Below are 13,983 nucleotides of genomic sequence, written 5' to 3' on the forward strand. Positions count from 1 at the left end.
AGTGCACTCCATTTATTTTGCCAATCCATGGTCAGCACCTAAAAGCAAAGCAATGAGGCATGCTTTGACAATAGGAATGACACTAGACAATCAGTGTTGTAATTTAACCTCACGGGTCGAGCAAATGGTTTACTTGAAATTGTAGAAAATGGAAGAAAAGGATGGTAGCCTTTTCAAGGTGACGGAGAGTAGATAATTTTTTTGTAGCCGAGAATGAGGGTGAGGGAGGGCAGTCAAATTTCTCAATGTGAGGGTGCGGAATAGGTGATGGCGGTACTTGCATCGTGAGGGGTGAGAGAGGGAAACAAACAAATGAGGCCATTTGCCCACCTCTTGTTACTTGTATTGAATTACCATTATACAGACTTTCTTTCCCTGTCCCCTTCACTCCATTACAATGAAGGCTTACTGCCCCTATAAGGCTACATTATATGTATAGGTTTTATGTCACAATATATCATTTGATTACGAAGAACAGAGGTGTGCTCACTTGCACTACTTTGTCAATCTACATGCAGCGGTTATGATGTCTATATATGTATATATATAAACAGGCATGAGACAGAGCATTAGCGAGTGATGAAGGCTGCGGGTGGACCTGAGCATATGAAACAGAGAGTGCAGATAATGCGAACATGAACGAAAGTCTGTGATGGTGAGTTTGAGTGGACATGAGCATGTATGTGAGTGAGCAGCAGTCAGTAGGAGATGACACGAGCAAGTGAGTATGAAAATATTGGTGACTGAGTATGAGTGACCACCCACTTATTCTGCTGACCTATGTGTCAGATACCGAACAAAGACTGGCCAGCAGATGAGAAACCTCAATGGGTTAGGCAAAGCAAACTTCACTTTAAAAAATGACTAGGCAGATTTAATATACTTTTAAGCACTGACAACAGGCAACAGACCTTGCCCTGCTGCGGAATCTTCGCGGTCCGCTGATGACCACAGCCGCCACTCAGATGTGGCAGCACCACTGGTGGCCGCACCAACAGTGGTTGCAACCGGTGAGTGACCGATCCGGAGCCAGTCATGACCACTTCCTTTGTCCTCCAGAAGCAGGTGCCAGTGCTGCCGGTCAACGTCAGTCACCTGCCAACAAAAGAATACTGAGCTCTACTAGATCAGACATATTAAACTGCTCACATTTTCTTTATTTTTTTCGTCGACTTGGTGTGAGGCGTAATGATTCGTATGTGTTATTTGTGTGCTATAATGCCTGTGTGTATATGAATTCAAGGAGTGTCCTGTGGTATTTGTCGTCGCATACCAAGTGATCATACCTAGATGTGTCACTATAAGGAAGGGTGGCTGGCAGGAGGGGCGAAGCAGTATTATCAGCTGCAATATGCACCGACAACTGCACGAAAGCTGAAGAATGTGCCATAGCCCTTGCCATCAGTGCTCAACCCACAGATAATATATATTCTTGCAGATTCCCAGCAAGCATGTCAAAACTACGCACAAGGCTGGATTTCCCTGATGGCTCATAAATTGTTACACAAGAGCCAACATGTCCCACTAGTTCATCTAGTTTGCACTCCCGGGCATGCGTCTCTTCCTGGCAATGAGCGTGTTCATGCAACGGTCCGAAGCCTCATCCTCTGGGCGCTGGTGAAAGACCAGTCCAACCCAACAAGGTAGAAAAGATACCACTTACATACATGCATATGCAACAACACTACAGACTATCCCATAGAATGTTCCCTCCACCATACGTGAAACTAAGCCATGCAGGTGCAGCCACTTGGCGCCAGCTCCAAACTAATAAGTTCCCCAGCCTTGCTGATACCCGATACCTGATTGACCGGGTCAGCTGGATAGCAGCAGCAAATGGGGCCCTGGACTGAGGGCTCCACCTTCTGAGAGTCCAATACAGAACAAAAAATAGTTTTCTACTACTACTACCACCACTACTACTACTACTCTGCTTCAAAGGCAGGACAAATAATCCATGCTGAGAGGTAAACATATGTCTCGCATGTGCTCATGCCAGCACATAGCTTAGATGTCAAAAAATCTGAAAACCTCCTTCAGTTTGAGTAAAAGGTTGTAGTACTGTTGGTTCAATTCAATTTGCCTTCAACCAGGCACATGAGTGTGAAGGCAAACTGCAATGAAATTTTCGGCCACCTGATAAAGCATGGTTACAGGTATAAAGCAGCCTCCACGTAAAATTTTATGTCTGAAATACAAATTGATGCATAGGGAAAGGCTTGCAAAAGTAGATGTTTTCGATACCAAATCAGACAAAAAGGAAAGAAAATGCCACCATTACCATTCAGTGGGAGCAACCCGTCACTTCGAATGCACAGTTCCTCGGCTTGAAAGATTTAAAGATGTCGGAGGCGACATACTGGCCAAACCTTAGGTGCGCTCATTGTCTGCTTACCCTGGGTGCTATTAAAGGCTGCTAATAAGAAAATTACCAGCCCTGCAGCTTTGCCAAGATTGCTTCAGTAATATATACTGCTGTCTATAACCAATTTAGCCAAGGTGAAATTTCATTGTGCTTGTCCCTTAAACATGAATGAGGAAATATATTTCGAGGAGATACTCTCAAAGTTAATATGTCTTTATACGGGGATTCAACTGATTCTGAGAAAGTTTCCGTGAGTACTCATAATAAATTATTGAACAACACATCTCTCAGTCTACAAGTTTCTCGTTCTCTACTAAAGGAACTAAAGTTCAAAAGGAACAAAGTGTATGTCCACGAGGGCAGTTCTCTGCTGAAGAAAACAAAGCACTGCTGATGGTATGCCATATTCAGTAATGACGGCAAAAAGGTTTAAAATAGACTGCAGAGCTTGCTAGGGCATTCAAGCATCTGCCATTTGCATTCCACACAAGCAGTATTTGTCAAGGTGGCTGTGAGTATGCAAATTTTATTGTTATTGAATATTTATTCAAGAACATTATACAAGAAAGAAGCAGAATCAACCAAGTGTCGACACTAAAGAAGACAAGGTCGACAGACAAGGTGGTTCAAATGATTTGATGATTAAATGTTAATTATATCTGTTGACTCTGTCTCTTTGTCTCTTCATCATGTTTATTATTCAGTCATTTCGTACCTCATTCTAATCATATTTTATGCGCAATTCCATCGACACTTTCTTCTTTAGTGTTGACGCCTGGTTGATAATGAGTGGAGTGTTGGGTAAGCTGGTACATGGTACTTTCTAGGGGTATGCCAGCAAATGGAAAGCATCTCATGGCTCAGCCTGTTCCATAAGCTATATCACAACTTTTCCAACCTGCATCGTACACTGTTACTGCCACCTGCTCGAACTTCTCGCCGCCTGTTCAATACCAACAGCGTCCAACGCCTTCGTGGTTCGACTCTTGCATTCAACAGTTTCTTCCAACAGCCATTGAAGACTGGAATTGCCTTCCCGAAGCAGTTGCTCTTGAGAGAAATCCAGAAAAATTCAGGTAGTCCTTAACTAAGCTCTTTGTTAAATAACCTGAACTATGCATTTTTTTGTTTTCTCGCAGCATTTTACGTTACAGGCATTGTCCAATAGAAGGTATTGATTTGCGTTATGCTTTGTATACTTTGACTTGCACTTCAATGTCCGGTTGGGTGTCAATCTCTTATTATAAGGTTTCTCTTTGTTTGTTAGCTTATTCCTATTTTTTTTTTTTTTTTTGCTTACAGAATACTGCAGGCCAACTTGTGACCCAGGCAGGAGGGAATACGTTCATACAGTAATGTAATTAAATACGTTCAAAGAAAAGAAGTGCATATGAAATATGAAATACATGGAATCATATGAGATACATTGAAGGATGATATAAATACATAAAAAAACACATTCTACAAGCATACAATGCAAGGGATTGAATTGAAAGGAGAGAAATATTTACAGTACCAGTTTACACAGGTTGCTTTTTTTTTTCATGCTAACACGCATGAAAGTACTCATGTGGTCACACGTTTATTTGAAATGCAGTTTTTCAATGGCATGTAATATGTTATTGGACAGGAATACATCGGTCGGCAGAAAGTTCCAATCATTTATTGTTCTAGGAAAGAAGGAGTATTTAAAGCAATTTGTATGCGCGAAAATAGGGGTTATTTTGTAGGGGTGATAATTTCTTACTTGCTCCATCCCATCCTTGTGTTTTACCTTTTTTTTTGCCTTGTGTTTTCCACTGCTCTTTACCGTACCCCCCCCCCTTTTTTTTGTGTGCGCTCTGTACTTGTAACGTAGTTGGTTCATTGTTGAATAGCATTCGCTCCATTATGTGTCATTTCAATACTGTTCCCCCCCTCCCCCTTATGTAATGCCCTGTTAAGGGTCCTTAAGGGTTAATAGATGATGATGATGGTAATTAGAAAAAATTGTGAGGCAACACACAGAAATAAACAGGAGGGGTGCCCAGCAGCCTTCCTGTTCCTTTTTTTCTGTCTTGCCTCAAGATTTTTTTGGTTATCTTTTCCGTTTGCTGGCATATCCTTAGAACTTCGTTGACCCCTTTGTTTTTTTACCAAGAGGCCAGTTGGGCAAACGTCAGAGATAATGCCATCTATGATGCAATGTAAATAATTTTGCACTACATTGGCGCTAACTACGCTTTTACAGTTTATTTTACCTACTCTGCAACTAATGTTCACTTGTGCAAATTGGCAAAGCCACTCCACGACACCATTGCCTCGCACGAGCCCTGCTCAGTCCAAGCCAACTCACACCATTTCCTGAAGTGTGCCATTCGGTGGCTTTGCCTCAACATGTCTATATCTACAGCGATGCACTCTCTGCAGGGGTATAATGCAATGTGGTTTATTTTCGACTAGATTGGCACTAATTATGTTTGTACCTCTAATTTTACCTATTCTGCGACTAATTCTTGCTCCTGAACACCTTGAAGCAAATAATTTTCACACGTACTCTGACTTGCTACGACACTCTGGAGGTGCAAAAAGACTGTTTTTTTTTTCTTTGGATGTGGCCCAGGTACTAGATACGCCAAACTTATGTGAAGACACCTAAGAAGACTTCGTCTTTAAAACTTCAGCACCCGTAAGCCTCAAGGTGCGTGTATGTAAGTTGGCAGTCACAGCGTGGTTCACCATGGTGTCTACCAAGTTGAAATTTTTGAATTCCCTGAGTTTTCCAGGTTTCCCCTGAGTGCCTTTGCAAAATTCCCTGAGTGACATAGAACTTTGTTTTAGGTCAGGATGGGCTGACACCATGTTGCCCGATGCTGTCACGTTCTAGTAAGCATGTTAAAAAAAACGACTTAATGAAGTTTGAATTGTAAGGAGTAGTGTTTATTTTATTAAAAATAGAAAATTTAAGAGAGGGTTTAGTAATATGCACAATGAATAAAATATCTTCAAAAACAAATGGTAAAGCCCAGTGCAAATCGAGTCGAACATTTTCAAACACGAATAAAAAGGTTCATACAGAAGCAAATATCTTCAAAAATGAGCTATGAGCTATTTCTATCAACTGATAGCAAGCTCTTTGGTATTAGGCCCGAACTTTGTCACAATTGAGATTCTCTCTCAACAGCTCATAAGTCAACCTCAACTGTCCTGACATACTCTCAGCCTGCGCACGATGCCTCAGTGTTGCGTTTCACTGCTTTAAAGAGTTTGTTTTGGTTTGGATGAGGGTCACTTGCATCTCGGCGTCAGCCAAACTTTGCTTTTTGAGCTCAAGCTCCTTCAAAGAAGTGGCATCACGCTTCCTTTCCCCATTCTTTCCTAAATGCATAGGTCCTTTCTGCTCTTGTCCTCTTTCCACAGTGTGTTCACCCCACGGACCATTTGAAGCATCATCTTGGTCAGTTGTACAGTCAACGTCCAAATTTTTAGACTCCCTATGGCCCATAAAAACGTTCGAAAAATCGAACAGCCAGAAAAAAATGAATGCATGTCTTTTAGTGGCCTTAAAGAGCTCAAATCGCCACAGGCACGTCCCAAAGACCTCTGAAGGCCTGCCAGTATACTTACTAGGAATATCGGTGCCCGCACTGTGACAGGAGACGGTTGGTGCCCGCGTGTATAAATTAGGGAATGCGTACTGTGTCCCGTGACAATTTCCCCTTCCTACGCTTAAGCTTCACTGCAATACTTAACGTATGCTCCACTGCGTAACATTGCTGTGCTGAGGCGAAGGTGCCTTTCGGGAGCCGGCATCATGCAACGCGCCGTGCTTTCTAAGCAACGAAGACAGAGGTGGAGTCGGTGCCATTGCTGACAGCGGCGAATCCTTCCAATGAAAACACGGCACCGAACGGCAAGAACGTTAATAGCGAACGTCGAAGCAGCTAGGCCTCGCGGTGCCGCAGTGGTGCTACGGCTGCCAGCGGATCTGCGTGCCAGAGTGCCGGGGGCGGCGAGACAATCAAAACGGCAGTGGTGGCTTTGGTTAATGCCGTTTCAAACCTGCGGTCGTGGCAAAAATTCCGCAAAATCGGACGGCAAGGTGTTCTTGCGTCCGAAATTCCAGACGTTGTTATACATTGACTTTATGTGGTACGTGGTGCCGCGAAGCCATCCGCATTATTGGGCGTGTCCCAAAAATCGGGCGTCCGGAAAATGGGTCGTTGACTGTACATTGGCAACTCCTCCAGCTGACGACACGGTGTCAAAGACAACTTGTTGCGATTCCTCTCTTTTACTCGAGCCATCATTAGGGTGACTTTCGCTCCCTTTCAATAAAATGACGGCTAATTTTCCCGGATGGAAGCACAAATTCCCTTAGTTTTCCCTGGGTATTTCCAGACTATTCGAAATCCCTGAGAATTCCCGGTCTTCCAGATTTTCCCGATTGGTAGACACACCCTGTGAATCACATTAGCAGGCTGGGTAACAGAGCCGACCAGTAGCAAAAGAGAGTATACATTCCTCAAAAAAATTATTATTATTATTATTATTATTAAATAATAATGATGAAAGCAATAATAACAATAATTACAGCAAGCTTGTAGAAGCTGTAAGAATTCAATAAGAATCCATTCAGTAATTCAATAGCTTCAAGAATCACTACAAGAATCAATCATGAATCACTTCAAGAGACAAGAATCATTAGGTGGTGGGCATGTACTGAAGGCAAACAAAAATGAAGTGTAATAATAACTGTGTGGACATTCCAAACACAAAATGCAAAACAAAACGCAATAATATCACGTTAACTAAAAAATACATGACACCATAGGCACCCTGCAATGTTGTTTGCCTGCACATGTCGTGCCACCTAGCAGCGGCGTTGAGCACCCACGAGTAGGACTCACCCCCATTTCACCATTGTCCATGGTGCGCTTAGGCCCGTCTGAAAGCATGCTTTTTCAATTTTCCAGTGGATTCAATAGAGCCTCTAGACAGCCCTTCCAATGAGAAGTGTGAACAAAAAGAACAAACGCAGATACTGCTGTGTTAAGGATTGTCACAACCGCGAAGGGGATGTCAGCATCAAATTGTACTGCTACCCTTCAAAACCGTGGGAAGCAACGCAGCAGCTGAAGTGGGTCGTCACGGTTCGTGTCGCTCCTGCGAATTTCTGTTAAACAAACTAAGACGTAAATGCAGAAAGAAAAGAACCAGCAGCGGCATCCATAAGAATGCACAATAAAGTGACAACTGCATAAAAACGCGTGAACTGATTCCCGTTGTTATAAATTGGTTTAGATAGTTGTTTAGCTCGTCTCGCTCCAAAACAAATGCGCAGTGGTTGTTACGTGTCAACTCTAGCTTCGTAAGCACTCTGTGCTGGAAGCTTTGTACGCACTGTGCTTTTTGTTGCGCATTAATAAGCCAACGTGCAGCTCGTGTCTGCGCCAAGATCAGACATGACTGCTCGAACCGGGCTCATTCATGTCAATGTTTTCTTGCACTTAGAACAACAGAACTAAGCTTGGAGTACACCACAGCATACGTCGAGTATTCGCAAATTCGCATTTCTCTCGCACATGCTAGTGCACATTTGTTCAGTCTTCATGTTGTTCAGTCTCAGCTGATTCTCTCTATTACATTTCAGCGGTGATAGCCTCTCGCACTCAAGCCCGAACGACAATACCAGAATATGCCTGAAGCACTTTGTCAATGAAGAAAAAAATTACACACCTGCCAATTTGCCAAAACCTCTACAATTGTGAGGTGCAAGGGACGCTCCAAGTAATCAAGCTACAAATGACAGTTGAAAAACGCCCACAGCCGTATTTGCTCACTTAAGTGGCATAAAATAATGATTAGTTAACTTACTTTGACTTCGATGTCGTAAGCATGCTTGCTTTGTTCTGAAAAACACTTCGCGACCTGCGGTGGCTGCTTAGTGGCTATGGTGTTGGGCTGCTAAGCACGAAGTAACGGGATCAGCCACGGTGGCCGCATTTTGGTGGGGGCGAAATGCGGAAATACCCGTGTACTTAGATTTAGATGCATGTTAAAGAACCGCAGGTGGTCCAAATTATTCTGGAGTCCTCCCACTACAGCGTGCCTCATAATCAGATCGTGATTCTGGCACCTAAATCCCCATAGTTTAATTTAAGCACCTTGCTGCGATGTCCGTGCTATTTACTTCTTTGACACAATATAAATGGCTGTAGTGGTAAATCTGACATCCTTTCTCAAGCGTCGGTGTTCCAAAATGGGCCTCGATGTCTTCAATTGCCTTAAAACCACAATTTGAATGACCGACACATTTCAAACAAGTGGCACAAAAGCATGCTTCCGTAGCAGTGGCCACCTTGGTGTTTCGCAGAACTGACACGGTGGCGCTGACGGCCAAGTCAATTGCTGCGCCGGCTGACCACTGGATGTAGCCCATACTTTCTTTGATTTGCTTTAGGCATGTGACATCCAGACAAATGTCAATTTCATTGTAGTTGTGCAGAACAAAAGAGGCACGAGTTCTTTTGACAAAGGAAGTGTGAAAACAAATAAAACCACTGCTAGCTACGCATGAGCAGGAAATAACACTTACTAGCTCCAACAGAACTCTTTGGTAGGCTTAGGCCTCCCTGCCTAGCTCAATGAAGCAGGATAGCGAATCGGACAAGCCGGTCGAATGACGTAAATGCAGCACAGAGCATTGAATTGGAGGCACTCGAATTAAAAATTTTCTTTTAATGCAATAGACGTACGAGTGCCGAAGTGGAATAAAGTGCATTTTTCATCGTTTTTTTATCAACTTTCTTTTCCATTTATTTATAATTTCTTGAATTCAATTAGGAACTGCAAATAAATTCCCCTGTGCTGTCCTTCGTGTCATTGCTTGCTAGCTTCCTATGATATTACTAATAAAGGTAGAGCCCGTCAGTTTCCTTTCTTCTCACTCACCCACTCACTCACACACACACGCGCGCTCTTCTAAGCTCTCCTGTCCTCATATATATATATATATATATATATATATATATATATTGTGGGGAGCACCCGCCTCCATTTCCTCCCGCGTACCCACGTCGTCCCGTTCGCACGTGGCGGACGGGTCGAGCCGGCGTAGACAAGGGAGAGAGGCACTACGCGCCCTCCCTTTCTTCGTCGCTCTTGTGACGCACGTACCCCTCTCCCCCCACGCGGCTCACGGGAAAGGGAAACGTATCCGGCGGGCGAGGAGGACTTCCCCTCGCAAAAAGGTAAAAAGGCATAAAAGCGCGCCACCGGGTGAGACCCTCTCTCTTGGGACGCCGACACCTGGACCGCCTGGACGAAAGCACCTGCCGCATCCCGTGAGTGATCGCGTTTATCTGACCCACCCAGACAACGAGGCAAGCCTATTTACTACTATTACTGAGAGGACGTCCTTCTGCAAGTGTTCGCTATTGCTAATAGCAATAAACGTTATTACCGTTGACACCGCTGGTTGCCTTATTCGTTCGAACCCGGCGTAGCCGCGATTCCCGTGCTACGGGTTGTACCACGAAGTGACTGCGTGGGGCTAGATCCGGAGCTCGCCTTCAGCCCCAGCTGCACGCAGAGTGGAACCCCCACAATATATATATATATATATATATATCGGAAACTGTGGTATGGCGGTTCCTGCATATGATGACCGACCGGTTTCTTACTATCAGTGGATGCTTGACATCATCACTACGCAAGTCCCCGAAGCGATGTCAATGATCCTGGCGACAAGCGGAAGACACTTAGATCAGCTGCCTAGAAATATCAGATGAACCCCACTGACAGGCGCAGTCCAGCGGAGTGCAGTGGCCAGGCATAACCAATTTGCTTTGTGTTTTTAGGTAAGAAAACTTCTGTTTCGCCTCTCTCTTAGTTGTCACCCGCCGGACTGCCCCTAACTGACTTTTTTTATGTTGTTACATTGAAGTAGTTTTGTACCCAGTGTGTAGTTTGGTAGACGAAAAATGGACTCTAACGACTGCCTTGCTTGTATGAAGAAAACTGCTTCTGAAAGCATTACGTGCTCTGATTGCGACAATCGGTACCACACAGAGAAGTGCTCTGGTGTGTCAAAAAACAGTTTTAAAAGTATGACGCCGGACACATTAAATTAATGGTCCTGCCAGACATGCACTAACAGTCGAGCGTGACTGTTGAAGGGGCAAAGTAGGAATACCACAAACGCCTTGCAGCCACAAGAGCACTTATCCAACAAAACACTAGAACAACTAATAGCGAAACTTGACACTGTACTTCATCGCTTGGATGAAGTAGACAAACGGCAAGACAGACAGTTGGCTGAACACGTAGAAACTAATAGCAATAACAAAAAACAATATGGGATGATTCAGGAAATGGAATCATTGATTTCTTTGCTCTCTGACAAATAAGACTAGCAGTTAAAGAATATACAAGCTCATAATAGAGAAGTTAAGGAATTAAGAGAGAAGAATGCAATGCAGAGAAGAATGCAGAGAAGAATGAAGCATTAGAAGCTCAACTGGAATATTCATGAAATTCATGGAATAAAGGCTAGTGAAGGTGAAGACCTGATAGCAGTGGCAGGATCTATTGCTAAGCAACTTGAGCTTTCCGCACCAAGGAAGGATGATCTAGAAGCGGTGCATAAAATTAAGGGCAAGAAAGATGCAACTGCCCCAATCCTTGTGCGCTTCACAAAGCGTGACATGAAGGAGAAATCTATGGAAAAGAAAAAGGTCTTAGCAAACGAAAAGATATACATTAAGAACAATCTGACTGCAAGTTTGAAGAAACTGCTATGGCTCACGAACAACCGCACAAAAGACAAGCAATACCACTACGTCTGGATGACAAACGGGCATATATTGGTTAGAAAACTTGAAGGCTCTGCTGTTATCCGCACTGAAAATAAAGAAGGTTTGAGTAACGTAGTATAAATATGGAAGATAGTTACAAGTTTGATGAGTGGATTAGGGGAAAAAAGGCCTGGCCATCTCAGCAATTGGCTAACATAGTATTTGAACTGTTACATGTTAACGTAAAACGTTTAAACAGACATTGGGATACTCCTCAGTACTACGTAAGAAAATCAAAGCCACAGTTGGATGTTGTGGTCACAAGTGAAATCAACGTAAGTGATTATGAATGTAACAAGTTCGTAATTACTGGCTTTTAAGCATACCCGCTGTGCAGGAATAATAGGAAGGGTGGAGGTATATTAGTGTTTGTCCAAGACAAATGGCTATGTCAATGTATCAATGTTGGCTTCAATGAAGCAAAAGCCTTAGCCTTATCATTAAATCAGAATAACGAAGATATCTTGTTGTGTGCAATCTATAGGCCACCAAGTATGAATATTCCCACCTTTCTAAATGAGCTAACAACATTTCTGAGCACACATAGCAATTTCAAATCAATTATACTAGCTGGCAATTACAACATTGACCCGTCAAATAGTATTAAACAAGGAAGTGCAGACTATCTTACTCTGTCGGTGACTTTTGGTTTGGAAAACAAGATATAAGGCTTCATTAGAGAGGCGGCCCTTGGTAACAAGCTGACGAAAACAACGATAGATTCCATATGTTCTACGATATCCGCAGAAAACATCATTATCAGGGAAAAGGTGGCTGATCACTATTTCCAAGCATTAACAGTATTAGGCAGCACTGATACGCCAGTAGAAGAATTTACCGAGCACAGTTGAGTATTGAAAGATGATCTGATAGATAAGGAAATAAAATATGTTGACTGGAATTCTCTATTGGGGCTAAACCACACTGAAGTGTATGATTTAATTGTAGAAAAATATAGTATAATATATTCGAAGGCACGAAAGAAGCTTAAATTAAAATGTGGAAATCCAAACAGACCCTGGACGGATAAGGAAATAACTGAACTCTGTCACATGAAAAGCATATTATTCAGAAAGTGCAAAGAACATCCTGATGACAAAACTTCAAGAGACAATTAAAGAATAAGACTACAGCCAAGATTAAACTCGCAAAATGACAATACCATATAAATCAGTTTTCTGTCTGGAGTTGCAACATTAAGAAAACTTGGAACCTAGTAAATACCATCACAGGCAGACCACCGAAAAAAAGTATCCATCTTGTAGTGCAGGAGGCATTCCCACATGTATATAGTGGGGACATGGCCAATACCTTTAACAAACACTTTGTGAAATCAGTAAACATCCTGCAACCACAACGCATGATACATGAACCCCCCCTTATAACATGTTCCTTGGTCGAATCAGCTTATTTTCCAACTGTCACCGATTCGGAATTATGGGAAGTATTATGGGAATTATGGGAAATCACCAGAAGCAGATGGTATCAGAAGTAGCAATTTAGTTAGAAACTTCGACAGGTAAAAGAAATACTGCTTTGCATCATCAATGAAACAGTCATTACAGGTAAAATTCCTAAGGGCTTAAAAACTAGTATGGTAAGGCCAACATACAAGAAGGGTTCTAAAAGGTGCACAACAACTACAGACCAATCGCAATAATCAACTCTATTGCATGCATTATAGAAAAACTAATCCATCCCCGCATGACGTCATTCTGCATGAAACACAATCTGTTTAGCACGGCCCAGTATGGCTTTTGTAAAGGACGCAGTACAACAAATCCACTTGAAGACTTCAATGATATAATATGCAGTGAAATCAATAAGAATAACCTAGTACTTATCCTCTCTGTCGATCTAAAGAAAGCATTTGACACAATTGATCACAAGATCTTAATATACAAACTTGAAAGCATTGGTTTTAGAGGCCCTTACTTGAAATCCTTTGAAAACTACTTTTGTGACAGAATACAGTGCATAAAAATAGGTAGTGTGTACAGTGAATCGCTACATATTAGCTACAGAGTCTGTTTTGGTGGAATTATTGTTTAGCTTGTACACAAATGACCTAGCCAGCCTACCTTTCACATCGAAGGTATTTCTTTATGCTGATGATTCCACAATTTCATTACTGTGTACAAGCTTTAACGAAGGAGTACGCATTCTACAAAAAGATATTGAATGCCTTTTAAATCAGTTTGCCTGGAACCAAATATACATAAATAAATCTAAAACAAGCTTGCTATGCTCTCACAGTCCATATAAGGCAATTATGGCATTGAACCTCTTTTTCTGCACGACCGTACACATCATGTTTGTTCATGCCCAGCACTAAAACCAGTCTCAAGTGTAAAATACCTCAGTTTGTATCCGGATGATACCTTATCTTGGGGTGCACACATCGAATTTATGGCGAAATGTCTAAGACATGCCTGTGCCTACCTTTATGCCTTGCAATCTGTATGCGATGTGTCTGTAAAATGCATGGTTTACAAAGGTCTCGGTGAATTGGTTATTCGATGTGGATGAGCAGTTTATGAACAACCTTCTCTCTACAAATTAAAAACATTGAAAACTAAACTTCATAAAATTGCAGCATGTTTATCTTATGGCATGCAGTACCGCGGTGAAAATTATGTGGCTAGTATGAGTCGTTTCAGCATGCTCGGTGTTGGCAAACATTATAGTCTTGACATCGTTGAAAGAAACCACCTTCCTACTGCTTTTAAAATTCATAATGTCAAAACACGCCCCCTAAGACCAATATAGCATTATGTTGTT

The 13,983-nt window shown here is 42.4% G+C and overlaps 1 protein-coding gene across 1 annotated transcript in view; it reads right to left on the reverse strand.

The window, feature by feature from the left end:
- The window catches only part of LOC126529620 (uncharacterized), a 190,136-nt gene that overhangs the window by 136,660 nt on the left and 39,493 nt on the right, over window positions 1-13,983 (reverse strand). The window contains exon 6 of the mRNA XM_050177139.2: window positions 912-1,095. Coding sequence (XP_050033096.1) covers window positions 912-1,095 — 184 coding nt within the window. The remainder of the gene's footprint in view (window positions 1-911; window positions 1,096-13,983) is intronic.

Source organism: Dermacentor andersoni, chromosome 9 (assembly GCF_023375885.2).
Source record: "Dermacentor andersoni chromosome 9, qqDerAnde1_hic_scaffold, whole genome shotgun sequence".
NCBI lineage: Eukaryota > Metazoa > Arthropoda > Arachnida > Ixodida > Ixodidae > Dermacentor > Dermacentor andersoni.